The 26,725-nt window shown below is 43.6% G+C and overlaps 1 protein-coding gene across 12 annotated transcripts in view; it reads left to right on the forward strand.

Annotated features, from left to right (window-relative positions):
* EPB41L1 (erythrocyte membrane protein band 4.1 like 1) overlaps positions 1–26,725 on the forward strand; it is a 258,463-nt gene that overhangs the window by 135,949 nt on the left and 95,789 nt on the right. For 8 of the 12 annotated variants that reach the window (XM_068264529.1, XM_068264528.1, XM_068264533.1 and 5 more), the window contains 5 exons: positions 11,616–11,810; positions 16,948–17,091; positions 19,016–19,126; positions 21,979–22,021; positions 25,431–25,506. In XM_068264529.1, the coding sequence (XP_068120630.1) occupies positions 11,640–11,810; positions 16,948–17,091; positions 19,016–19,126; positions 21,979–22,021; positions 25,431–25,506 (545 nt within the window). In that variant the 5' untranslated portion in view covers positions 11,616–11,639. The remainder of the gene's footprint in view (positions 1–11,615; positions 11,811–16,947; positions 17,092–19,015; positions 19,127–21,978; positions 22,022–25,430; positions 25,507–26,725) is intronic. The other 4 variants (XM_068264532.1, XM_068264539.1, XM_068264535.1 and 1 more) reach the window with 1 other exon arrangement.

The following is a 26,725-nucleotide window of genomic DNA, read 5'->3' on the forward strand; positions in this document are numbered from 1 at the left end:
GTCCATTGTAGTCTAGGGCAGTGATGGCTAACCTTGGCACTCCAGCTGTGCTGGAACTACAAGTCCCACGAGGCATTGCAATACTCTGACTGCTCTAAGCATAACTTGGGGAGGCAGAGGCATGATGGGATTTGTAGTTTTGTCACAGCTGGAGTGCCAAGGTTAGCCATCACTGGTTTAGGGGAAATTTAAAGCAAACCTTAAGTGAAAATAAACTCTGAGATAATGAATTGTATGTGTAGTAGAGCTAGGGAATAGAACATTAGTAGCGGAGAAAAGACTCTCAGATTGTTTTCCAGTACAGGAAGGAGTTAAAAAAATGTCAATTGTTATTCATGCAAAAGAGCTTCTCTGAGTTACTTTACTCGCTGGGTCTAATACAGTCCTGTTTTCTGAAGCACTTAGACAGCCAAGAAGCGGCGAGAGACAGCTTGGATAAGATTTTACTGCAGGAAAGTTCAAAAAGGTCTTTATTTCTGAACTGTGCCAGTATGATGCAATGTTATAAAAAAGCTATAAAAATATGAGACTTTTTTCTTTGCTACTAATGTTCTATTCATTTGCTGTATTACACATACAGTTAATTACATCATAAGTGTTTTTTCGCTTCAGGTTTGCTTTAAGGGGAAGCCAATTATCCTATATGTTCTTGGAATGTGGGAGGAAACCAGGTGCCTGAAGGAAACCCACACAGAAAAAAGGGAGAACCTACAAACATACAAACTCTGTGCAGCTAGTGCCCTGGCTGGGATTCAGATAGGGAATCCACCATGCCACCGCTGCACACTAATGCATTTACATCACAAAGAGGTGCTACTTATTATTTGCAGTGCACCTGGCCTGCTGACTTTGTGATGTCTGCAATTACTTGTGGCGGCATCAGACAATGATCTGCAACAGATTTGCTATTCAACTTGGCCTAAAACCTGACATAAAAATAAGTAAGTACATGAGCAATGCCTTGTGTCTGCAGAACTCTGCCAGAGGACAGCAGGACCGCGTTTTATATAGCAGGCTTCAGTATAATGTACAACACTTTGCATGAGAGGTGGCAGGCTGCAGAGAGATTAATAAATCTCCCCATAGCATTGTGTTTGCTATAAAGCAGATCTAACAGCTCTGCCTTTAGCCCTCATTATCTTATATCAAGATATACGCGAGCTGTGTAATACAGGTAAATGAAACTAAACTCAAAATAGCTGTACTAACGTTCAGGCATAATACATCTCCAGAACCGCCGCTAGTACTATAGCCAGGGAGCCAGAAGCCATACAGAGACACAGAGCTGCCTATAAAATATACAGTTTCCCATAAGTACTGATCTGGTGATCCCTATAGGATTATGAGCTAGAGTAGTGACCAGTTCCAAATAGGTGACTATTTTGAGGTGAACTGGCTTATATTATATTACATTTTTTAAAGTATTATTCACCATTGTAACAATCATCATGGGTTTTATCACTGTTAGTGGCACATACTGTACATACGTATATGGATGTGTGTATGAATTTTTATTGCTATGCACCATTCTATGTATTCTGGTACCGTTACCTGTCTTATGACCAGCTTCAGCAATTTGTGATACAGCAGTGGGATAGATACAATGCAATAGTTTGATCCAGGGGTGTACCTATGGGGGAGCAGCCCCTGACACTGCAGAGGGGAGCCAGAGCTGTGGGGGACCCGCTATGTTTACCCTCCTTGGCCTCACTTGTATGACCCCTAGCAGATTTCCCTCCAGGCTGTGGGAATTGCCAAAAAGCAAGACAAGACAAATAACATTTATATTGCGCTTTTCTTCTGGTGGACTCAAAGTGCTTGAACTGCAGCCACTACGGCGCGCTCCATAGGTAGTAGCAGTGCCCTAGTGGCTGCAGTAGCAGTGTTAGGGAGTCTGGCCCAAGGATTTCTTACTGAAAAAGGTGCTGGCTTACTGAACAGGAAGTACTGAGATTTGAACTCAGGAAGAACGTGTCAGGGGCAGAACCCTTAAAGTGAATGGGAACCGCATTTTTTAAAAAATGAAGCAAATACTTACCTAAGGAGAGGGAAGGCTCTGGGTTGTATAGAGCCTTCCGGCTCCTCTCTCGGTGCCCTCTATCCTGTGCTGATCCCCCCCCGTTTCAATCCCCCACCGAAAGGGTATTTGGAAGTCTTCGGGAGCCTGTCCTCCCAAAGACATGCGGCTCCATACTGCACAGGTGTGAGCGTGCAAGAGAGCGTGCTTGCGCAGGTGCAGTACAGGGCCGCCTTCTTCAGGAGCACTCGGGCTCCCTGAAGACTTCTGAAGCCTCCTTCGGCCGGGAAAAGCAGTATTTGACTAAATTAGTCAAATACTGCTACTGTGCACCTCAGCACTGGAACGAGGGGACCAGGAGAGGAGCGGGTAGGCTCTATAGGACCCAGAGCCTTCCCTCTCCTTGGGTAAGTATTTGTCTCTTTTTTAAATGCGGTTCCCATTCAATTTAACCAGTACACTATCCAGAGAGATGTGTAAACGTTGGAGGGCCCCATCACAGTTTTGCAGAGGAGCCCCATGTTTTGTAGTTAGTTGTGCCACTAATAGGATCAGACCAGAAAAACTGTCCTTTTCTCCCCATGTGCATCAATACTGTCCTTTTCTCCCCATGTGCATCAATAAGTCGTGGTGCCTTTGACCCTGTTCCCAAGTTTACCAGTTGTCCCTCCCTGAGCCTCTTTTGGTAGCTACTAACCATATACCATTATACCATATACCAATGATATACCATATCATTATAGGCACTATAGTCTTGAGGCTGGTATACATGGCAAGCTCCACCCATTTTGACTGTTTTTGCTACCTCCCTGTTCGTTCACTTCTCAATTCAGAACTTTTATATAGCACACAGAAATGCGTATAATGACTTGCTCCTGCGCCTGCACGTGTACAGCACTGTTACCTCTTCTTTCATTTCATTCCATGAATTAGTATAAAGGCGGCACAGCCAGGGGCATGGATTCTGCAGAGGGGCCTGCGTTCATGAGGTCTTCTGTGCCTATAGGCTTTTGAAATGTAAATTCGGCTCTGGTACTAACCAGTATATTGGGGGGAACATACCACAGTTTTGGATTTGCTCAAACCCACTCAGCTTGCCAAAATAATTTGACCTTTGCTAGACTTGCTCAGATCCCTATGCTTGCACAGTTTTGCTGCTTCCAACACATCACCATCATGACTGCCCATAAATGTTACAATCTTCCAAACGTTCAATGGTACGATTGATTGGTTAACGTTAATGGTGCCGATCGACATGGAACGATCATTCTATCGATCTCTGCATCGATACAAACTTTTGAATGATTCTTTCAGTTCGATTTGATCGTTTTTCATTGCCATCTGTTGGTGGGCCTAAAGGATTGTTTTCACGACAATCAGACGGCGGACGATTGATCAGGAAATTTGATCGTTAATAGGTACTTGTACTTGCTGCCTTATGTATCCCATCTCTTGGCAGATACCATTGCAACGAAATAATAAAGTTATTCACTTTACCTGTCTGTGGTTTTAATGCTTCGTCTGACTTGGATTTGAAATGCTTTAGTTTTCTGAGATAAAAGTGAGCTTAAGCAACCAATACAGTAACATCACTCCATTTGCGGCATCGATATCCAGCCGATTCAATCAAAATGATTGAATCCGGCAGGCATTGACACTGCAGCGTGTCTGCCCGATCAATCATTTTGCTCAATTTCTGGTCCAATTCAATCTAAATGATTGATCCGGCATGCTGGAGAGATCTAGTTCGAAAGGGGTTGGTTGGGTGTGCGACGGTAGCTGCATTTCATTTCCTGACGACCAATCGACTCCCAGCCGGTGTAATGAAAAATATTGCAACCTGTAATATTTTGCAACTTGAATGGACTGTGCTTAAAGGAGTTATCAGGCAAAAAAAAAAATGAGTTTCACTTACCTGGGGCTTCTACCATCCCCATGCAGCCATTCTGTGCCCTCGTAGTCACTCGCTGCTGCTCTGGTCCCCCTCCGTCAGCTCGTTTAGTTTTTGCCGACCTCGGGGTCGGCGGGCCGCATTGCATACATTTTTACGCATTCCCGCTGGTGCAGGAACATTAACACATACTAAACGAGCTGACGGAGGGGGACCAGAGCAGCAGTGAGTGACTACGAGGGCACAGGATGGCTGCATGGGGATGGTAGAAGCCCCAGGTAAGTGAAACTCATTTTTTTTCTGCCTGATAACTCCTTTAACTGCGCATATGCACCATTTTTCACATTTCCCGGCTTTCATTAATTGCAACTGCCAGTGTTTAGTTCCTTCCGGGGGGGGGGGGGGGGGGGTTATTAGTTGCCCACCAAGGGGGGTTATTGCTTCCCTCCGGGGGGGTTATTAGTTGCCCGCCTGGGGGTTATTAGTTGCCCGCCAGGGGGGTTCTTAATTCCCTCTGGGTTGGGGGGGGAGTTATTAGTTGCCCAGTAGAGGAGGGTTCTGTGGGAGAATAAGGTTAGGTTGGGTTGAGTTTTCTGACACAAATACATTAAAATCAATGGTTAGGTTGCACTTTCTGATAGCTATAAGTATAAATTATTGCAACCGGTTTGAAAATATTATAAAGTTGCAAACATTTTCACCACACCGGTCTTAATCCATGTAAAATGTGTTCCCCCAGGCCCATTGCACGTGTTGTTGGCTCTCCTGTCCGCTGGCACGTCTCCTCACGTGTTCAGCGTCTTTCACCCTCGGTGATTTAAGGAAGACACTGGACACACATGCTGGCGGATATGTGAGCTGCACCGCTTCCACACTCAACATGGGAGGGACGGGGTCGGAACATTCAATGTGTTGTGGAAGGGGGCGCGGGTGCTAGATAGATTGCATGCTGGAGTGTATTGGAAATCAGTGTACAGTGTGAGGGCAGGTTATAGATCCCTCTCTGATCACATTTGAACAGAGAGGCATCTATCTGATGGTCGATGTGGTGGCCATCAAGTAATGTATGGTCACCTTTATACACTTCCCAGCTGTGAGACACTGTCACATCCAACCCCAACCCTGTCTCTTATTTGAAAATAGGAATGTTAGTGGCTTTGTGGGGTATGGAGGGTTAATCTCAGTAGAGTAACACAAACCTCTCCTCTCCCCAGCTATGGCAGCCTTGCATTTACAGGAGATCTGCTGAGGATTTATTTTATGAGACTGCTGTCACTGTAATTCCTCTTCCCTCAGAAATAGCCTTACACTGGTTGATCTGCGTTCCGTTACAACAAATGTGCACCCTGTTGCTGTGCACCCTCCTCACTCTGCCCAGAATCCCCCACATCCTCTATTTAGTCACGCCACCCCGAGAGGCGAAGGTGTAATAGGTGTAAAGGTGGAGAAGAAGAACGAGCATAGAATGTAAGGAGTAGACAGGAGAGGGGGCTGAGGTGGGCGATAAGGAATAAAGGGGTGAATGGCGAAGGGTGGGGACTGCAAGATGATGGAGAATGGAGGAGTTTGAGACATACGACAGCAGGAGATGGCAATGTGAGGGTGGGGACAGCAGAAGAAAAGCTAATATAAGGAGAGAGGGTGGTGCACAGAAACAGTTCTGTGTATATAGGAGGTGTCAGGCCTCACAGCCTATGATGCTCTAAATCCAGAATGCATTAATCAGGCTTTGGAATGGAGGGGGTCCTTTCTCTTCACACCCCCAGCCAGCCATGCAGAGACATCTGTGTGGGTGTAGAGATGTGTTTTTTTTTCATCCACAAAGTGGGGGTAAGATGCAGCAGAGGACAGACTGAGAGCATGAGAAATGACTATAGGGTTCCAGTATCCATCCTTTAGGGACATCTTGCTTCTCAGGATGCTGATGTTACATGTCCTAGGGAATCCTAAAGGGCTGAGCTTGAAAAGCCCTCAGCAATGACTCATTCTGATTGCTGGAGATCAGAGTAGTCCTGTACTCCTATGTAGTTCACCATGATGTTACAGGAGGAGAGGATCAGGCAGTGCTGGGCTCTTTAATATTAATTGATGTACTGACTGCACACTTCATGTCTGGGATTAGCCCATGGTGGACTCTGTATAATGTTAAGTGATATAGTGACGGATTATCAGGATCGGATCAGATGATATGTCACTCCATTAAGTGATGTACTGACTACTGAGTTTGTGGTGAGGATAGTATTAGAGAATACTGTGCGATATTATATAGTGTTAAGCTATATATTCTGCTGGATCTTTATTTTATTGTCATCTGTCATATATGCGATATAAAGCCCAATATTATCAAGCAATATATTATTAAAATAAGGCAATGGTGTTTTGTAACATATTATATCAAGCGATGTGCAGGTGGATTATGGGGCTGGGGACAGGCAGTTCTGGGCTCTGTGTAAGATTGAGTGATGTGTCATGTACTTATTAATATCAGACGGACAGTTTCCTCATCAAGCGAAAGACTGATTTGTCCATTATCTCCAGGATCATTATGCTGCTCTAGATCCAGTGTTTGATGATTTGTGTAGTGTAAGCTGCATGCGTTTCAGTATTGGGTGCATGCATTTTACCAATTGCAAGGACACCTTTATTGTATTAATCACAGTATACTGTTCCTACTAGCATCATCCTAATTTCGCCATGAGCAAACGCAATGCACACACAATTTTTGGTGTAATTGCCTTTCTGGCCCAGTGGGACTTCACAAGTACACCAAAAATCACAGAGCTAGAACACAGAAAGAAACATCTCCGATTTCCCTGTGTGATTTGCAGAGGAGACGAACTATAAAGCACAGCACTGACTCTTTCACTGCCAGGCTATAAAGCACAGCACTGACTCTTTCACTGCCAGACCATAAAACACAGCACTCACTCTTTCACTGCCAGACTATAAAGCACAGCACTGACTCTTTCACTGCCAGACTATAAAGCACAGCACTGACTCTTTCACTGCCAGACTATAAAGCACAGCACTGACTCTTTCACTGCCATACTATACAGCACAGCACTGACTCTTTCACTGCCAGACTATGCACTGCTTGTGGAAACAGGCTGTATCTACATTGGCAACTGATGTTTTGTGCAGGATTATACTACTGGATTATTTATAATATTCACCTGTGTGCTTATGACCTATAGTATAATATCAGGGCCAGATTAAAATGCAGGATTCCATATAATATCTTAAAATGACTGTATAGTAGTAAGACAGCACCAGTACTGATTGTGTTTACATAATACACAGGGATATACAGTTCAACCTGAATTTATAATATCAGGCCATGATGTGTTTCATCACGCCCAATGCTGTACTAAGGCTCGATTCACACTGCACCAGATGAAAAACTGGCCCATCTTCCAATTAAAGCAATCACTTTGTTACATTGGGCATCAGTTTTTCATGTGGTTTTCCATTGTGTTTGCCACCCTCTTGGTATATCTGTTGCAGCATCTTCTGCTGCTGCTGCCGCTGCTATGCTGATCCCAGAGCCACATCAGAAGCACCAGGCTCCCATTGGTTTGTGAAAAAGACCAATGAGAATCCTCCCTGAGTACCAGGGAGGATTTTCATTGGTCCATTACTCAGTGAACCAATGAGAATCCTCCTTGGGGAGGGACAATTCCCATTTGTCTATTGCAGAGCAGTGGGAGCCTGATGCTTCTGATGGGGCTCTGGGATCTGTATACTGGTGTTTCTTTGGTGCAGGGACCCAAATGGATGACGGCAGCAGCAGCGGTGGAGGACCCGAATGGTCTGTTGCATGCAAGCATCTTGGGAAATGTAAGCAGCGAGCAGATAGAGGGAATGGACACAGTCCATTCTCATAGGCTTACATTGATTTTGTTGGTCTCCGTTGCCATCCGCTTTGTCCAGCTGATCCGGAAAAGTCATATAGGTCCAAAACTTGAGTGCTGTTCACTAGAACGTACCGATTGGATTTGTTTTGAATGGACTAATGTGTACGGGTCCTATTCCTATGTATAAGATTTGTTCACGTCCATTCAAATCTGCTAAACGTTGCCAGTGTGAACCCAGCTCTGTTACTGCTGTATCCTGAACAGTGTCTAATGCTGTACTGTGTGTGTTATGCTATACTTTTCACTCTATTGCATTGCAAAAAACTGGATGTATTTTTTTATGTAGGACTGAATAACTGTATGCTATTAGCCAGGTCTGGATAAGATACAATTTTTCATGCTGTATTAGCTGAATGTATCTTATAGGATAGGGCTTGGTTCCACATAATAGCTAATACTGTATTACCTCTGTAGGGCACAATTCGTAAATAAACTAGTCTTGAAGTCTGTATCATAATGGGTGGTAAGAAACTCTCTGCATGCGCAACCGTGACCCGGCGTGCACACCGCAGCCTTAACCCCAGCTCAACCCACCATGAGCGCACCCGTGGCTGGGCACTCAGGCAGACACGGACACAGCCCATGGATACAGATCCCAGGGCATGTATTAGGTAGGTTATAAAAAGGAAGCTAAGAAAATAATTTGTTACAGCAATGAGAGAGATGAGCAATTGAGTCCCACCTAAACCCAAAACTGAAGTTATTCTAAAAGCTTAAATGTTGTTCAGTGCAGGGCGGTTCCTGGCCATTTTGGTGCCTCAGGCTAGTCCCATATTGTGCCCCCCATCTTATGAATAGGATCATAGCCTATATTAATTTGTTTTGCCAGGAAAATATATAGCTATCAATATCTCTGATATACACAAAATATTTCCAGGCCAGATACACCAAAACCAGCCCAAACTCACTGAAACCATTAAACAAACCCTCCTATAATTGTAAGGGGTGTGTAGCTACTTTATAAAAATACATTTATAAGTATTTGAACAGCCTGGCTTTACATGTCTGAATATTGTCCTAAAAATCCAAAAGTGTTGCAGGTCAAACCTTTATGGCTTGATTAACACATTAATAGCACCTGCCTTACCAGTGCCCATTTAGGTGTTAAAATTTAACATCCATCCATGTCTTAACAGAAATGACAGTTGTGTATTCCTATAAAGCAATGTGCTAAGAATAGCTCTGCATTGCCCCCTCCTGCAGGTGTCACCCCATGCACCTGTCTGGTATGCCTATGCCTACAAACAGCCATGGTTTTATGTAAATTACAATTATTACTTTTAGAATTAACATTTTAAAATTAGGAATCTGTTTTATAGTTGTGTTTAACTGCACCTGTATGGCTTTCTGAGCAGACTCGGGAGCCTTCCGGTGTCTTTCTTTCTGTTCAGAGAGAGGGGTCTTGAAAATGTGCTTCCTGTGAGCTTATTATAAGTCTGCAGCAGAACTAACACTGAAAATGGGTGAGGTGGGTGATGAGCTGAGCAGCTACGGACAAATGAGCAAATAATTTCCTTATCTCTTCCTCTGTCACTGCCCTTTGCCAACAGATTCAGCCACCGTTGTTCTGCTGTGAGGAGTCACATGGTCACACCTGATTGACCGGCCCACATATTGAATATATAGATGGTAGGAAGCAAGCTATAGTGCACAGGCAGACTAATCTAACTCATGACAAAGGTAGTTTGTGTACCACTTCTGCTTCTGTGCACTGTTTTCATCCATTTATAAACATGATTGCTACTAGGATTTGCCTAGTTAGGTTCGGTCTAATCTGGCTTTAAAGGCCAGCTCCATTTTTGTTTAGAAAAAATGTTTTCAATTTAGGCTGTCATTTGGCACTGTATATTGCAAGGATTAGTGGCATGTGTTTTCAGCTTGATTACGGTACTTTGGTTTCTTTATGACTATAAAACATTAGCATTCTATGGTGTTTCAAATAGAGACTGGCAGATAGGAGGAGTCAGTAGATGCTGCCACCAGGCCCGGATTTACCTCACAGGAGCCTATAGGCTTAGATGACTTCGTCCTCCATGAACCTACAAACCGTCACCAAACTGCAGCATAAGTGTGCTGCCTGACCAAGCTGTCAATTCTCCCTTACTTCCATTGCCTGTCATAGGTAGCTCCAGGTGCTCCTTAGTATTAGGTAGCCAGAAGTAACCTCAATAATAAGTAGCTATAGGTGCTCCCAAGTATTTGGTAGCCAGAGAAAACTCAGTATTAAGTAGCAGGAGGTGCTTCTGACTGAAGGGAGATTTTGTCAGTGGAATGCCAAGAGCTGAGTGAGTAACCTATTATTTACACTCTCATCAGGACTCTGCATAGGGAAGGAAGGAGGGAGGGAGCTGCCTTTCCATCATCAGGCTCCTCTAGGCTCGTGCCTACAGTGCCTTATGGTAAATCTGGCCCTGGCTGCCACTCAGTGAATTAGTCAACTTACTAAAGATAAGTCTCTAAATACAAAGACTACCATTGCCACTGTTGTAAGGCTTCAAAGAAGAGGAATTGGAAGTAACTGGAAAAGGAAAGATAATTTCAATAACAATTAATCGCAAAAAGACTCATACATTACTGATCTATATCTATGGCAGTTGCTTAATATGTTTTATGAAATTGAAGTTTCCCTTGACAGTTCCTCCTTGTTTAACGTACATAAAAAAGTTGCCATAGGTTTTGCAGATTACACGTCTGTACTTTTTGAAGTGATTAAACTAAAAGCACCCCAGGGAAAATGTACCACTGCTCTACATCACAGTTTTTATCAGTAAGCTGTTCAAAATACATTGGATATGCAAAGAAGCACTATTATGAAAAATGATGAATGTGAAATACATATACTGTACTTTTTTCTCAGAGTTAAATGCATTGTAAAGGGATTTTTCCCATTTAGCTGTCAGTTACAGTAGGTAGTATGCGCTTTGGTCCAGTGGCAGAAAAGCTATTTACAAATGTTTTGTTGTTGTATTAACCAAAAAGCTCAAAACCCTTCACCAACAGGTTTTGAACTATCACATCGTTGGGGATTGTCAAAGTTCCCTCCCCTTCCCAAATCACACCCTGAAGCAAACCTTTACAAACATACTAGCTAGCCGTCCTATTTCCTTTCTTTGCATTCTGGCAGTTCTGTTCCACTGCCATCCAGGGAGTGCTTTTAAAAAAGAAAGGAATTCTTGAGAATCCCCTATGAGGAGACTGACTACTCCTGTGAGGATCTCTTTCAAATAAATAGCCTTACAGTTTAGTTCACAGGCCAAGCCTGAGTCAAACAGGGCCATGGTGAGAGTATCATGCACTTACACTAGTACTAATAATAATTTTACATTTGCGCAAATTGATGGTTGGAACCCCTGGTACCTAATAGCAGACTATTTTATGATCTCCAACCTTAGTTAATCAGGTTCCTTGAGTGATTTGTAATGTCCAGTGATCACCTGAACAGGTGTGGACTGGACTCTACTCTCCATTTAAATCCGGAAAACCCAACTTCAGATAAGCCTAGTGTGATAAGGATCACAAAATGCATGGCTCCAGTATAATGTCTAGTAATCTCCTGACTATAGATTATGAGGATAGGATCAGGCAGGGTTGGTTTCTATATAATTCTGAGTAATGCACTGACTAGCTAAGCCGGTCAGGATTAAACCGTGTTCACGTTCTATATGATAGCCACTGATCTGGTGATAGATAAAGTGACTGTAGAGAATGATAACTTTGTGCAACAAGTAACTGACTTGAGAATTAAATACAATTCCCATCATCTAATCATATATCACATTCTGTTTTCTCTTAGCCAATACAAGCTTGAGGAGTTACAATGACCACAGAGGTGGGGGCTGGCACCGAACTTAATCCTGGGCCAGACGGACCTGCTCAGGATGGGGTACACAGTCCTGCTTTGTTCCCACACGACAACCCACAGACGCCCGTCAATAATGTAGACAGAACGGGAGCAGGCGAGAGAGAGAGTTCGCAAAGATTTTCAGAAGTGAGTATATGTGCTTAACTTAGTCATACTTACATGATGTAATAGAATGAAAGGCAACAATAAGGTACACTGTATGTGCCAACTTGATGTCAGCAGCTAGTAGATTCAGTAACAGCAGTGCTAAGAGCTGCGAAGAAGCACCATCTGGGATCTTATGAATATATTTTAGTTGGTGCATCTTGTATTGGCTGAAGCTGAAAGAGGCACCATCCATCTGTGTGTTGATGAATATCTGAGGGTTAGCAATTTGTGTAGTGGCTGCATCTACTGTATGTCTGTGGATTTGGTAAATCTGTGTAGGTTGGTAAATCTTGTAACAGTGGCTGCTGGGGGAAGTGGCAACTCTCACTTTGTGAGTCTGTAAGATGCTGAATCTTGTAATGACTGCATCTGGATCTCAGGGAGGTGCACACTACAATAGCTACATCTGGAAAGAGTATCGTCTGTGGATTGATGGATCTCTGTTGGTAGGCAGATTTGTTATTGACTGCAACTCTCAAACTTGTCATCGGAGAACTGGTGATTCTCTGTGGTAATTTTCCTGTAATAGCTGCAACTGGATGGTCCCTCACCTATTTAATGGTGATTAATAGCTACTAATACCCAGCTGACAACATTGAATCTTGATTGTGGATGTCGCTGTGTAGGCCTACTGTCCATCAGTGACAATAGAAGCAGAACATTAACTAACCACCATTGTCATCCCAATTTTATAACAAATATTTATGAACACAGGAATCAAGTCAGTGACCTCAAGTGGTCAGTAAGTCATTCCCTACTTATGACAGGCTATTGCAAGTTGTCTTCTAGTCATAGCTGCTGGTATTAATTTAGGCTTCAGACCAATCCGTGGTGCTGAAGTTTATTGTCAGAGTCATGTCAAAAAATCTGACAGAATGAAGCAGGTCATTATGCTGCTGTTGGTTTGAAAGACGGCACTTGGCAATAACAGTTGATGTTGGCATCCAGGGATCTGTCAGCCATGAGCATTATTATGGCCATGAGGGGTTAATTTAGGAACTGACGAGGGGCTTCTGTGTAGCCAAAATGAAAGCTTTTAAGAGTTTGCGCCCTAGTGCATGGATTCTGCACTGACATTAAAGTCAACAAAAAGAAGAACATTAGTAACTGGTAAGCGGTAATGTTAAAGAGTACTGTAGGGGGAGCTTAGCTTTATATGTTACGGAACCACAGTTGAGGTTTTTGGTCAGGAAAGATTAATGTTAGGGAATGAGGAGTTGAGGATGGTGTTAGGATTAATGCTAGAGGGGGAGAGTAGACTTTAATAGGAAGAAGTTAACACTAGGAGGAGGATTTTAGGCAAGGGATCAGGAAAAGAGGTTATGCTAAGGGGATTGGTTATTGTCAGGCAACTGATGGGCTAGATGAAATTGTAACATCATCATAAACTGCACTGCATGTCTGAAGTAACTGAGTATAAGCCATTGTTTTACCAGTATCAGGCACCTGCACTGCATGCACTGGACCATACCAATACGTACCCCTTGAAGCAGACACCTTTGAGCTATGTCAGTGAAGGGTGGGTTACACCTTTACACCTTTCCTGAGTTTTCTCCTATTAGATAAATTCATTTTTGATTTAACGTTTTGCCACTTTGCAATGGAAAAAGTACCAAAAAAGTAGGTGAAAAAGTACTATCAAAATTATTTTAAAGAGACTCTGAAGTCTCAAAAAAACCCAGTTTCATTTCAGATTGCTGTTAAGTATTAATGTGCCACTTAAAACGCTGCATACCTGCAGCTGAATACTCACTATAACCCTCCAAAATTCCCGGGGAAGATTTGTGCGGCACTTCCGTGTAGAGGCAGAGCTTTTGGCTGTTGCGCTGCCTCTACTCACGTCCATCTGCGCTGATCGCCGCCTCTCCCCGCCCCTCTCAGCCTTCTTTCACTGAGAGGGACAGGGGAGAGGCGGCGATAAGCGCAAATGAACGTGAATGGAGCCAGAGCAACAGCCCAAAGCTCTGCCTCCTTTGGGCAGCAAAATCCACAACAAAGAAAGTTGTGGATTGTTGCCCAGGGATTTCGGGGGGTTATAGTGAGTATTCAGCCGTGGATATGCAGCGTTTTAGGTGGCACATTAATATTTACCAGCAATCTGAAGTCTTAAAAAAAAAACTTTTTTATTTCAGAGTCTCTTTGAATATTTGCTTGCTGGTGGTTAAAAATACATTTTATTTACAAGTTGTGAAAATATCACACTAGGATAAAATGTAAGGTGAAAAAGTGAATTGCATATGGCCCATTAGCAACAACTTGGAACTAAATGCTCTCAAAACCATGGAGATGATAATAGACTTTAGGAGATCTCCCCCCCCCCCAGCACCTCCCCTTAACCATAAATGGATCCACAATAACCCAAGTAGAGTCATTCAAGTTTCTTGGGTCCACGATCTCAAACGACTTAAAATGGGACAACAACACCGCCACTATTGTCAAGAAAGCACAACAGAGAATGTACCATCTGCGGCAGCTGAAAAAGTTTGGCCTACCTCAAAATCTAATGGTGCATTTCTACACTGCAATCATCGAATCCACCATAACATCATCCATGACTGTATGGTTCAGCTCCTGCTCAGCATTAGAAAAGGGGAGGCTGCAGCGCATCATCCGATCAGCGGAAAGGATAATTGGCTGTAGCTTACCTTCCCTGCAGGATCTTTACACTAGCAGGTGCAGAAAGAGAGCATCCAAAATTGCCTCTGACCCCTCTCACCCAGCTCACTCCATCTTCCAGCGCATGCCTTCAGGAGTAAGATTCCGGTCAATCGCTACCAAAACCTCTAGACACAGGAACAGTTTTTTTCCTCAAGCGGTAGCCATACTTAGTGCTGAACCACGTTAGAGCTAGGACTGAAAGTAACCAGCACAGAACTAAACATGAACAATTCTCACATTGCTTACTGCCACTATACTTATAATGTCCTTAACTTGTAATATTCACACTGTCTGTCCTTGTATTGTTTTTGTTTGTGTTTGTTAAGCAACTGCCAAGACAAATTCCTTGTAGGTGCAAACTTAGGCCCGGTTCACATTAGCGGTGGCTATCCGGAATAGCCGTGCCGGAGCCGCACCGCATGCTGGCCGGACGAAACGGACGCACGGCATAGCAATATAAGTCTATGCCAGGGTTCACATGTGTCCGTTTCGTCCGGACCGGAGCCGGACCGGATCCGGACTCCGGTGTCCGTTCCAACATGCGCTATTTTTTGGTCCGGCTCCTCCGGCAGCTGTATCCGGGGCGGAGCCGGACTGCACCATCCGGCCAATGGAAACCAATGAGAACCGGAGAGCGCACAACACACTGGCAAAAAATCCGGATGTTCTACCCCACTTCCTATGAGGATTGTTGCGGCGATATTGTATCGGGGACACATGGGCAACCATTTTGGAGTGGAGCAGCACGAGCTGGAGATGTTGGCAGCATGTTGGAGGTGGAGGTGAGTGCTAAACAGCGGAGGGCCTGATTCCACAGGTCCCCCTTCTGCTGACCTCCCAGACCCCAACATTTTTTTTTGTTTTTATACAGGTTGTTATCTCTTTAAGAATCCGGATCCGGACCGCAACCGTGTTCATACCGCACGGAAACCGTATGCAACCGGACCGGATCCGGACAGGAACCGTACGGTTCAGGTCCGATCCGGCTCCGGTGCGGTCCGGACATCCGGTGCGGTTTTTGCAAAACCGCAAGTGTGAACCGGGCCTTACTTGGCGAAAATAAATTGATTCTGATTCTGATTCAATTCACTTTTTCTGCTAAAGTTTTCTCCTAGGTGATATTTTTACATTTTATCAATTAATTGACTTTTAAGCCACCAAGAAGCAAGAATATACTCATAATAATCTTACTTTTTCACCTTTTTCATCATTTGCAAAGTACTGAAGTTATTTTAAGAAAAATGATCTCCTATGAAAAAAAAATAGTAGAAAAAGTGAATTGTGAATTTGGTAAAAACAGTGAATAAGGGCTATTGTCTTACTCCAGAAGAAGTTACATACAAATGTTCTTTTACACTACATGTGATTCTGATTTCCAATTTTGATGCGATTTTACATGCAAATCCGATTTGTGATACGATTATAAAAAGTTCTGCATGCTGCGTTTTTTCTGCATTATTTTTCTTGTGTTGCTTGCATCCAGTGAAAATCCCAAATCACACCCACAAATGGAAATTGGAATTGAGATTTGCAGTGTAAAAGAAGCCCAACATAGAATATTACCAGATCAGACAATCAACAAATATTCTAATTCCACAGATTTATAGAAAGGGGCATGACTTGTGATTTAACCGGAAAGGAAGAGGGTCCGCTGTATGTCAGTGGATGAAACCTTTATTAATGGACATGCCCTAGACAGCCAGGGCAAGCATCAAGTAGCTGACATGTTTCGGACTAACCGTCCTTAATCATAGCTTGTGATTTAACCGCTTGCTGCTATCTGGACGTTTATAAATATCCTGTTTTTGCATCCAAATAGAATATTTATATATGTCCACATGCACATACACACACATTCGTTCCCTTCAGCCCATGGCAAGTGGTGAAAGCTGATAGCCAGTTCTGGCTGCTATTGTACCTTTTAAATATAAACCACAATTATTTCTGTATATTAGTGGAATTTGAATACCTTGACTAGTTTAGTATATATATAAACTAATATAATGGTATGGTATGTGCTTATCAGAAAAGTGCATTTGCAAAGCTATTTCAGCACATAGGGTAGCAAGGTTGCAAAGATTGTGTGAATTTAGGCACATTCACGGGTCTGCATTCACCATCATTTCTTGACAACATCCATAAGAATTGAGAAAGTTTCCTACTGGCTGCTGCAGTGTGAAGGTCTTACCCTCACAAGTTCATTGTCATGCCCTTCATGTCATTGCTGTGAGTGGCACTAGGCTGACTGCGTGTCAGGTATAGATGAGCGCTCCTAGAATGCACATATACATGTGTAGATGAAATTTGGAGATATTTCAAAGGTCAATTCATATCCTAACATCAAGTGATCTTCTACACGCCCTTAGGATGCTTGTCCTTTGAAGAGATAGCTGGCTTTGCTGTTACTAACCATGGTTTTTGTATGATAGCATTTTCTCCATGTTTATGTGGACTCTAGGATGAAGAGAGGCTTGATGCAATGCCCGACAGAACAACCCCCTCCCACAATCAACGATCACCACAGAAACAATCTAGGAAACCCAAGATGGCGCTCTGCAGGGTGACCCTTCTGGATTCTTCACACTATGAGTGTGAGGTGGAGGTAAGACATATACCCGAGAAAAGGGCAGGTGGTAAAAGTAACTGGGCTGTTTCATGTTGTTATTTCTTATGTTATACAACCATGTTATAATAAAGTGCGTTGTAGAGTAAATTAAACTATACATATCAATTCATTTGACTCCAATTTTACTAGAGCCATAAACACTATAGGCAAATTGGCCATTGATAAATTGTGGAAATCTGTGGCCTATGACAGCACCCAAATCCCAAATTAAGCTGTCTCAATGTATGGTGGCTGCTAGTGTTGCTTGTTTTAACCAGAACTTGTGGAGGAAGCAGGTGACCTGATTTACTGATTTGCAAGGCTCCTATTGGCTGGTCATGATATTACACTTCACCAATTTGCATATAATCTTCCCATATCAATTATGACATTATAATGTTTAATAGAAAACAAACTTTTGTTTTACTGTTTAAGATGGCAATGTTTTAATAAAGCAAACTTTTGTTTTCCATAGCATTTTAGTAAGGGGGCTTTTAGGACCATTGTAGCCCCTTACACACTCCATTGAGTTGTAGTTCACCATGAGCTTGCTGGTTAGTCTGTACTTTTGGGTGTTTCAAGTCCTACTCCATAGAGCCACATTAATCCATGCCATGCACTGATGAAGACCAACCAGTCTGAAACAGTCTGTATGCATGTTGGATTATTGTGGCTCTGTACAATTAACAGTTGACACATGATTGCATTCCAGCGGATCTGGAGGTGTGTTTAACGTCTAAGGACGACTATGGTTGACTTGCATATTTCAGCAGTGATGCACTGGGAGACATCTCACAGCTAACTCCATCCTTTATTATCACAAATACTTTCTGTTTTAAGAAAGCAAACTTTTGTTTTCCATAGAAAATCACAATACATAGAGGACATAATTACACCTCTTAGGTTTTCACACTACCTAGTAAGACACCTTAGCTCACCAAATAACATTACAATAAATACCATAACATTAAAATACTGAAAGCAAACCTGCAACATACAAAAAGAGTTAGATACCTACCTAAGTAGAGGGGAGCGTCTGGATGGTCCAGGGGCTTCTCACGTCCAGCTTGACCCTGACTGTGAGCAGCTTTATGCTACTGTGCAGGAGGAAAGTGTGGCCACAAGGTCATATTCAATAAGCTCTTGTCTGATATGTTAAGTGGGACCCTGTGCAGGATTTATGCAGAATGTATGGCCTCACATCAGGGCCAGTTCTAGACTTCTTGCAGCCTGAGGCAAAATTGTGACGATGACCCAACTCCCCCGCCCCGACTTGGAATGATCACACAGCACCTGACAAAATGTTATAGCTGTGGTGAGGCCCTCCCTCCCCCCCCCCCCCCAATACCCTCAGTAAAGGTAGGTAGCCAGGTATAGGTGTCCCCAGTATTGGTAGCCGGGCACAGTTGCCCGCAGTATAGGTTAGCCAGGTACAGTTGCCCCCAGTATAGGTTGGCCAGGCACTCTCTTCACTTCCTGTTTCTGCCAGATGCTGCACCTGAGGAAGTCGCCTCACAGGACTGGGCCTGCCTCACACGTTTCTCAGTGCACTGCAAGAAAATACCCAGTCTGCTGATTGAGATCTAAAGGGTGGCCTAATATTGTGGTCAGTCCTACTAGTGTAAATACACCAGGCCCTCCCCTGGCCAGTGTGAGTCATTCTGTGTAGGAGAGTACAGAAGTCTCATATAAAGAGAGATTCACGTACATACTGTATCTCATTGTGTGATTAATTCCTAACTTGAATAAATGGTGCTTTCTGTATTTTCTTTGCATTCAGTTTAAATCCTACAGTATAAAATCACAACTGGAGGCTGAAGTGGAATCTAATGGTTGATATGGAGCAATGCTGACAGCTATGAAGCCACTTTGCTTGGTTTCCTATGACAATACCATGAGCTGACTCTTTCCTGTATTACAGAAACACGCGCGGGGTCAGGTCCTGTTTGACACTGTCTGTGGTCACCTCAACCTCTTAGAGAAGGATTACTTTGGGCTGACGTTCTGTGACTCTGACAGCCAGAAGGTACAGGTGATTATGACTTTATTTTGCAGTAGAGATGAACAGAAGTCTTGCAAATAATCAATTTTAGAGTGAAAAGTGTTGTTTTGCTTCTATAGATTTTTTGCATTTTGGCAAGTAATAGTGCAAGGTGGCATATACTATAGGACAAATGCTGCTATTGGCCTCTTTCTGATGTATGTTGAATGGGTGAACTCAAAAAGCACTCCTCTGAAGACCACCCTCTAGGTGGTGCTGATCACACTGTTCTCTGCCTTAGGTAGGCTAAAGCAGCAATAAAGAAGAAATGCAGCAGGTGCCATAAGATGGTGTAAGAATATGATACTTACTAGAGAAAAGGCCATTGCTGCAACCTTGGTTGAATTTTTGGCATGCTGGTCTTCAGTTGCCATAAGGTGCACCTCCAAACCACTTTCTGGTAATCTTTCTAGGCCCTCATCTATAGACACTTATGGATGTCTATTGTGGATTGACTAATTAGATTGTCAGGAAAGTGGAATTGCAACTGGAGCATGGCCGACACCAAAATGGTGATATTTCCACAGCAAAGATCCAACAATGGCCTTCTCTACGGTGAGTAATGTGATCTTATTCAAATTCACCTCCACCCACTCCATCGTATGTTCCTGGGAGGAAGTACGGTACTTCTTTGAAGCAGCTACAATCACATGTATCCAGAACCACCATTTAGCTAGAGCTACTAACTAGTCTAACCATTTAGTTGGTTGTTGGGTTTTTATTTCTTCTGTATTGAAAAATATCATTAAGTATTAATGTTTAAAGGACACCTGCCTAAGCTGCCTAAGGTAAGCACAGAGGTATGTTCACGCTGGATTCACATACCTTTGTGTGTTGTCCATTCCTCTCCTCGTTTCGCCGATCTTTGTAATCATTCCTTGAAAAATGTTACTTTTGGTTTTAGTCATATTTTCAGTAAGGAAGAAGCAGACTTTCTGCAATGCTCCTTCCGCTTAAGGATGGTGAAAGGGTGGGGAAGAGGAGGGAATGGGAGGGTGACAGGAGGGAACAATGCAGAAAGCCGCCCCTTCCTGTCTAAAAAATTGACTTCAGCTAAAAGTCAGATTTTTCAAGCAGTGATTAGGGAGACTGGGGAGAACGGATAATACACAGAAGTATGTGGGTTACCTCTGTGCTTAACATGGTTAGTTTTGCCTCAGGTTAGCTGTGCTTTTACTTCTTTATGACCACTCCACGCCAGTTGGCGTGGAAGCAGTGGTAGCCCCAGGACCGCTCAACACCAACTGGCGTGAAGTCCTGGGGTGGGGTTTTGCAGGTGATCCTCCGCTTGAATGACGGAGCTCTGCTATCGCCACTAGGAGACTGTTAGATGGCGAAACCGCCGTCTATTTACATTGTACAGCCATGTCACACGGCTGTCCCCTCTGGAGGCTCAGAAAGTGATTGGCTCTCATAGGCTGATGCCACTGTTATTGGTTGTTGGTGGGGGGGGGGGGTTGTGATTAAGTTATTGGCAAAGGGAGGAGCGCTGACAGGTGAGAATTGTTCTGGTCATAAAGGGGAAAAACCCCTCAGTGGTCAAGTGGTTAATACCCCCCAAATCCCTGGGGCAAAATTCAGGGCTCCTTCCGGGTAGAGGCAGAGGCAGTAGCTCTGCATCTGCTCTCATCAATCTCTGCCTCTCCCCACCCCTCTCAGTCTTTTTTTACTGAGAGGGGCGGGAGGAGGCGGAGATCGGCTGCGGGAATGCAGCATTTCAGCTATGGTCTTCTTGCTGAAGAGGACTGCCCAGTAAAAAGATGTATTTTTTTAGGCTTCAGACTCTGGTAAAGCAATAGAAGGACACCTGAACTGAGAAGAATAGGCTGCCATATTTATTTCCTTTTAAACAAAACCAGTTGCCTGGCGGTCCTGCTGATCTCTTTGGCTACAGTATCTGAATCACACACGTGAAACAAGCATGCAACTAAACCAGTCAGGCTGCAGTCAGAATCATTTGATTTGCATGCTTGTTAAGGGTCTAGGGTTAAAAGTATTAGAGGCACAGGATCAGCAGGACAGCCAGGCAACTGGTATTGTTTAAAAGGAAATAAATATGGCAGCCTCCACGTTCCTCTTAGTTCAGGTGCCCTTTAAACAGCACAAAACTGCAAATATTATACATTTATATAAGAGTGACATCTTTCACAGCTCTTTACAGAGAACATGGCAATGTCACTAACTGTCCCGCAGAGAAGCTCACAGTCTAGTCAAACGTCTGTACAGTAGTCTTAGGACCCTAGTGCTCCAAGGCAAGAGTGCTATCAACTACACTACATTGTCCATAATTAAATACTTTGGGCTTGATTCACAAAAGAGTGCTAACTGTTAGCACGGCCGTTTTCGCACGAATTTTCGCATTGCGCACGTTCGCGAATTTTCGCGCTAAACGATAATGGTTTTGCGCGCAAACGCGAATTTTCAGGCGAAAACGATATCGATTTTGCAGTAAAATTCGCGTTTGCGCGCGAAAACGTTATCGTTTCGCGCGAAAATTCGTGATCGCGCGCAATGCGAAAATTCGCGCGAAAACGGCCGTGCTAACAGTTAGCACTCTTTTGTGAATCAAGCCCATAATGGGTAGACTCTTTGGCCTTAATTTACAGAATGTGCATACAGGTCAACCCAAAAAGGAGAAGTTCAAAGATATTTATTTTCAAAGATAGATTTATTTTCTTTTAACTCCTCCTTTGTGCTTTAACCACTTATTTGTTTTCTATATGTTGCTCAGTGTTGCTCAGCTACAATTTAATTTCTACATCTAGTGTTAGCCACATGTAATGAACTGCTCCTCTCTGCCAGTTTATTATGTATTAATCTTACAGATGTTTTGTTTTGTCTAGAATTGGCTGGACCCTTCCAAGGAGATTAAAAAACAGACCAGAAGTGAGTATAACAACTATTTCTATCTATCTTAATTTGCTTTTGCTTCTTTAATAAAGAAAACCCGAGGCGGGGTTCTTACATAGCAATACTTATACAGAGGCTGGGTCTGCCTATAGAGCCCAGCCTCTGTTGCTAGTTAGTTTCCTCCAAAGCCCCCCCTGCGCGCTGTCAGACCCCATAAAACACAGCCGCGCTGGCGACACGCAGCGTGTTGCAGCCGGCTGTGTTTATCTCACTAATGCCAGTCTTGCCGCTCCCCCGCCTCCTGAATCGCTCCGGTCCCCGCCCACGTCCCTTCCCTCCCAGCTGATTGGAGGGAAGGGACGCGGGCAGGGACCGGAGCGATTCAGGAGACGGGGGAGCAGCCGAGACTGACATTCGTGAGGTAAACACAGCATAGCGCGGCTGTGTTTTATGGAGTCTGACGGCGCGCAGGGGGGTCTTTGGAGGAAACTAACTAGCAACAGAGGCTGGGCTCTATAGGCAGACCCAGCCTCTGTATAAGTATTGCTGTGTAAGAACCCCGCCTCGGGTTCTCTTGAAAGTGGATTCGAGATAAACTTTTACTCATTGCATAATTGTGTTCCTTTCATATAGTTTATAGGGCATTCCTCAAGCCAAATACTTTTCTTGCTTTGTTTTAATATTCTAATTCCGTATAAACTAAACAAGCCTTGCCCACAGCTCCTTTTGCGCCTTGGCACTGTAGCAAGGGCTTATGGAAGCTCAGTCTGGGCAGGAGGAAGAGGAGGTTACTAACCATTGATTTCAGAGGCAGAGGGGAGGAGGGAGGAGGAGAGGGGACTGAATTTACACACACAGGCAAGCTGATAGCTACTCCAGGCCTCAGCCTGTGACAATGTGACAAACAGAACATGGCTGCCCTCATTGTATCACAGGAATAAGTAATCATAAACTGTTGAAGCTGTTTGCAGCTAGATATGCTGTGTAAACTATCTAAACTTTAGATAAGATATATATAGACAAGTTACTTGTTATAGTTAGTTTTTCATCTCGGATCCGCTTTAAAGAGAATCTGTATTGTTAAAATCGCACAAAAGTAAACATACCAGTGCGTTGGGGGACATCTCCTATTACCCTCTGACACAATTTCGCCGCTCCTCGCCGCATTAAAAGTGGTTAAAAACAGTTTTAAAAAGTTTGTTTATAAACAAACAAAATGGCCACCAAAACAGGAAGTAGGTTGATGTACAGTATGTCCACACATAGAAAATACATCCATACACAAGCAGGCTGTATACACCCTTCCTTTTGAATCTCAAGAGATCATTTGTGTGTTTCTTTCCCCCTGTTCTCATGCACTGAAGTTTCAGGCTGCTTGTTTCTTCCTGCAAACAGCTTTGCCCTTGTCTGCAATTCTTCAGTATGTGAAAGCCCAGCCAGCTCAGAGGACGATTTATCCAGCTTGTAAAAGATAAGAGAGAAGCTGCTCTAATCCTAAATAACACACAGGCAGTGTGCATAGAGGGGCCTGGAAGGGGGAGTTCATGGCAGAACCACAACACTGAAGAACTTGGCAGCCTTCCAGACACAGGCCGACAAGTCTGACAGGGGAACGATACATTGATTTATTACAGAGACAGTGATAGTATAAAGTGCTGCAGTAAGCCAGAACACATTAGAATAGCTTTTTGAACTTGTAGGATGATAAAAAACAGGATGCAATTTTTGTTACGGAGTCTCTTTAAGCTCAATTGTTCTGAGGTACATGCTGGACTTGATTTACTAAGGGATTTCTAGATATATCTGAAAAACACTATGAGTGACCAGCAAACCCAGAATGGTTTAATTGAAGCCTATAAACATACTAGATGGTTTTCAGCCAAGAATCTACTGACTGCTCACTTTGCCTACTCAATGCTGTTCCATCGTGTGCCGTGCCATGGTCCCTCCTCCACCTATTTTACAAGTTTGAAGGCTAGCGACTTGTAAAGGACCTTGTCCTGAACCGCTGCCAAGGGATCAAGTCCTCCCTGTAGGGGACAGTAATTGTACATATGAATGTACCTTGAGAATTGGTTGCTATCAAGTGGTTTGAATCTAGTAATTTCCTACACTTAAAATCTAAGAATTAAATTGAAGTGACGAATGAATAGCACTTACATAGAAGGGTCGTACAGAAATGATTTACATCAACCTGGTATGCTGTACCTTAGAAATTATAGGGCTTGATTCAGTAAACGGTGCTAACCTACTTAGCACGCCTAAAGGCTTTAGACGTGTTAACCAGGGTGCTAAGTAGGTTAGCACCGTTTCTAAAATCAGATCGTGCGCAAAGTGATGTGCGCAAATCTTTGCGCGCGTTAAGTCCGGTGCGCGCGAAACGTTGCATAGATGTGAATGGGCACTTCGCACGCACCGCGCTGTGCGCGCGCAAAGTTTTGCGCGCATGTCTTTGCGCGCGATTTGAGTTTAACACGCCCAAACTGAGTTTAGGCGTGATAATGGCCTTTTCAGAAGCATGCTAACAGTTAGCACTGCTTACTGAATCAAGCCCATAGTCTGGGTGTGCTAAGCAACTTACAGGGAACCTGTACTGAGTAAAATTATTTAAAATAAACACATGAGGTAACTTCAAATGAACATTAAAAAGTTACCTTGCCATCAGTTCCTCTCAGAAGCTCACCATTTTCTTCTGACAATGATCCCTTCCAGTTCTGACAACATTTTGTCAGAACTTAAATATATCAGTTGCTGTCAGTTATATATCATTTGCTGTCAGTTATAGCTGAGTGGACAGCTGATGTGCCCAGTAATGTCCATGTTTTCCTATGGCTCAACTGGGCGATGTTACAGTTTAACAGTGTGCTGACCAGAAAGCTGTAATGGGGTAATGGCCATTTTCAAAAATGGCAGATGGATCATTCCCTTGATAACAGTTGACAAACAGGACGTGGGAGAGGAGAAAGAGATTGAGGAGTAGACTACATGGAAGGTAAGTGTGACTTGTGTATGTTTATTTTGACTTTTAATTTTTAGTTCAGGTTTTCTTTAACTCAGTACAACAGAACCAAAACCTGGAAGAAAGACACTCCTTTTCCACATAGTTCCAGTGGAAAAAGGGTGGTAATGCTGTGAATATTAAAAGGCATTTTGTGGCTGTGTATTGTGATGGTGCCCCACAACTGGGTGTCTTGACTTTATCAAGCAATGCATTTCAGCGACCTCCGGGATAAATAGATGGACGAAGCTGAAGTGCAACCCAGGTGCTCCATGTATCAATGGCTACATAAAAGCATTTCTGTATGACCCTCATACTCTGCAGTTTCTTGCAATGTAGCCTAATTACTGTACATCGCTCATTCTCGCTCATGTCACTACATACTGCTTTCCTTCAACTGCCTGCACTCTTTTCTCTCATTCTGAGTGTCCTTCTTTGTCTCTACAGGTGGCCCCTGGACATTTGGCTTCACAGTGAAGTTTTACCCTCCTGATCCAGCACAACTCACAGAGGACATCACAAGGTGTGAGGAACATGTCACTGTGGTGGTAGATGGGCCAGACATAGTTTAACGATAGTTTATTGTATTTAATCTTGTTGTGTTTGTAAAATAGCATTCTGTCTGGTGGTGTCATCCCTAGTTCTGTCTGTGGTTTCTAAGCCCAACTTCAATACAAAAAAAAAGTATTTTTAGAATGTGTGGATAGGGTTTATAACATACGTTGAATTCTATCTGTAACTTTGCATTGGAAGGATGGGAGGAAAAGGAGGGGGGCCACCAAGATCAGCATTAGTGTCTTGGAGGTCTATAGCAGTCAGGGCCGGGCCGAGGCATAGGCTGGAGAGGCTTCAGCCTCAGAGCGCAGTGTAGGAGGGGGCGCACAATTCATTCAGCTGTCATTCCTAATTGTGTATGAAGCAGAAAGAAATAAGAAAAGGGGATACATAGCAGTGACTGTAAGCCAGATAACTAGATATTAAGGTGTTGGGGAGGTTGTGGGCCCTGTGGCACCTGTTAGTCTAATAGCAATCAGTGTGTGACAGCTGGGGTGGCAGGGATGGAGGGGCGCACTTTGGTGTCTCAGCCTTGGGTGCTGGAGGACCTTGTCCCACCTCAGTGGTCTATATAAGGGAACAAGAAGTCTCCACAATGGGTACACACATACAGGGGCGTAACAACAATACAGGAGGACCCCCTCCCCCCAAAAAAACCGCCTGAAGAAAGGAGAAAGCTTCTCTCCAGAAACGCGTTGCGTATTAAACATTTTATTGTTTTTTCAACCAAACACGGACTTCACTGTGTATCCTTTCCACATGCACTGCACCCTCCAGGAATCTTCAGCCGCACGTTCTATCACCACACACAGTGAATGAACTTGCATACACTGCCTCCAGGCACTACATTCAGCAAGACCCAGTGATCGGCCATCTATGGAGATCAGCTGATGCGACCGATCCTGCTTTAGAGCACCACCGCTGCCTGCGTCCCCGGCATAGAGAGGGACAACGCTAGACTGCTGACAGACCCATTTGGGCTAGTCAGTCAGTCCTGAAGGTGAGATCATTCCCTTTCTGAGTGCGCTCTCCTCCCATACACCTCACCCATTGTCTTTACAGATAGGAAAACATGGGCATTGCTTTGAAAATCAGTTGTCTTACAGTTATAACGAAGAGCAAATTATTAAGTGTAAAAGGACCCTAAAGGTGGCCACACACCATACAATTTGTTTACATTTTGATTC

This window comes from Hyperolius riggenbachi, chromosome 12 (assembly GCF_040937935.1).
Source record: "Hyperolius riggenbachi isolate aHypRig1 chromosome 12, aHypRig1.pri, whole genome shotgun sequence".
NCBI lineage: Eukaryota > Metazoa > Chordata > Amphibia > Anura > Hyperoliidae > Hyperolius > Hyperolius riggenbachi.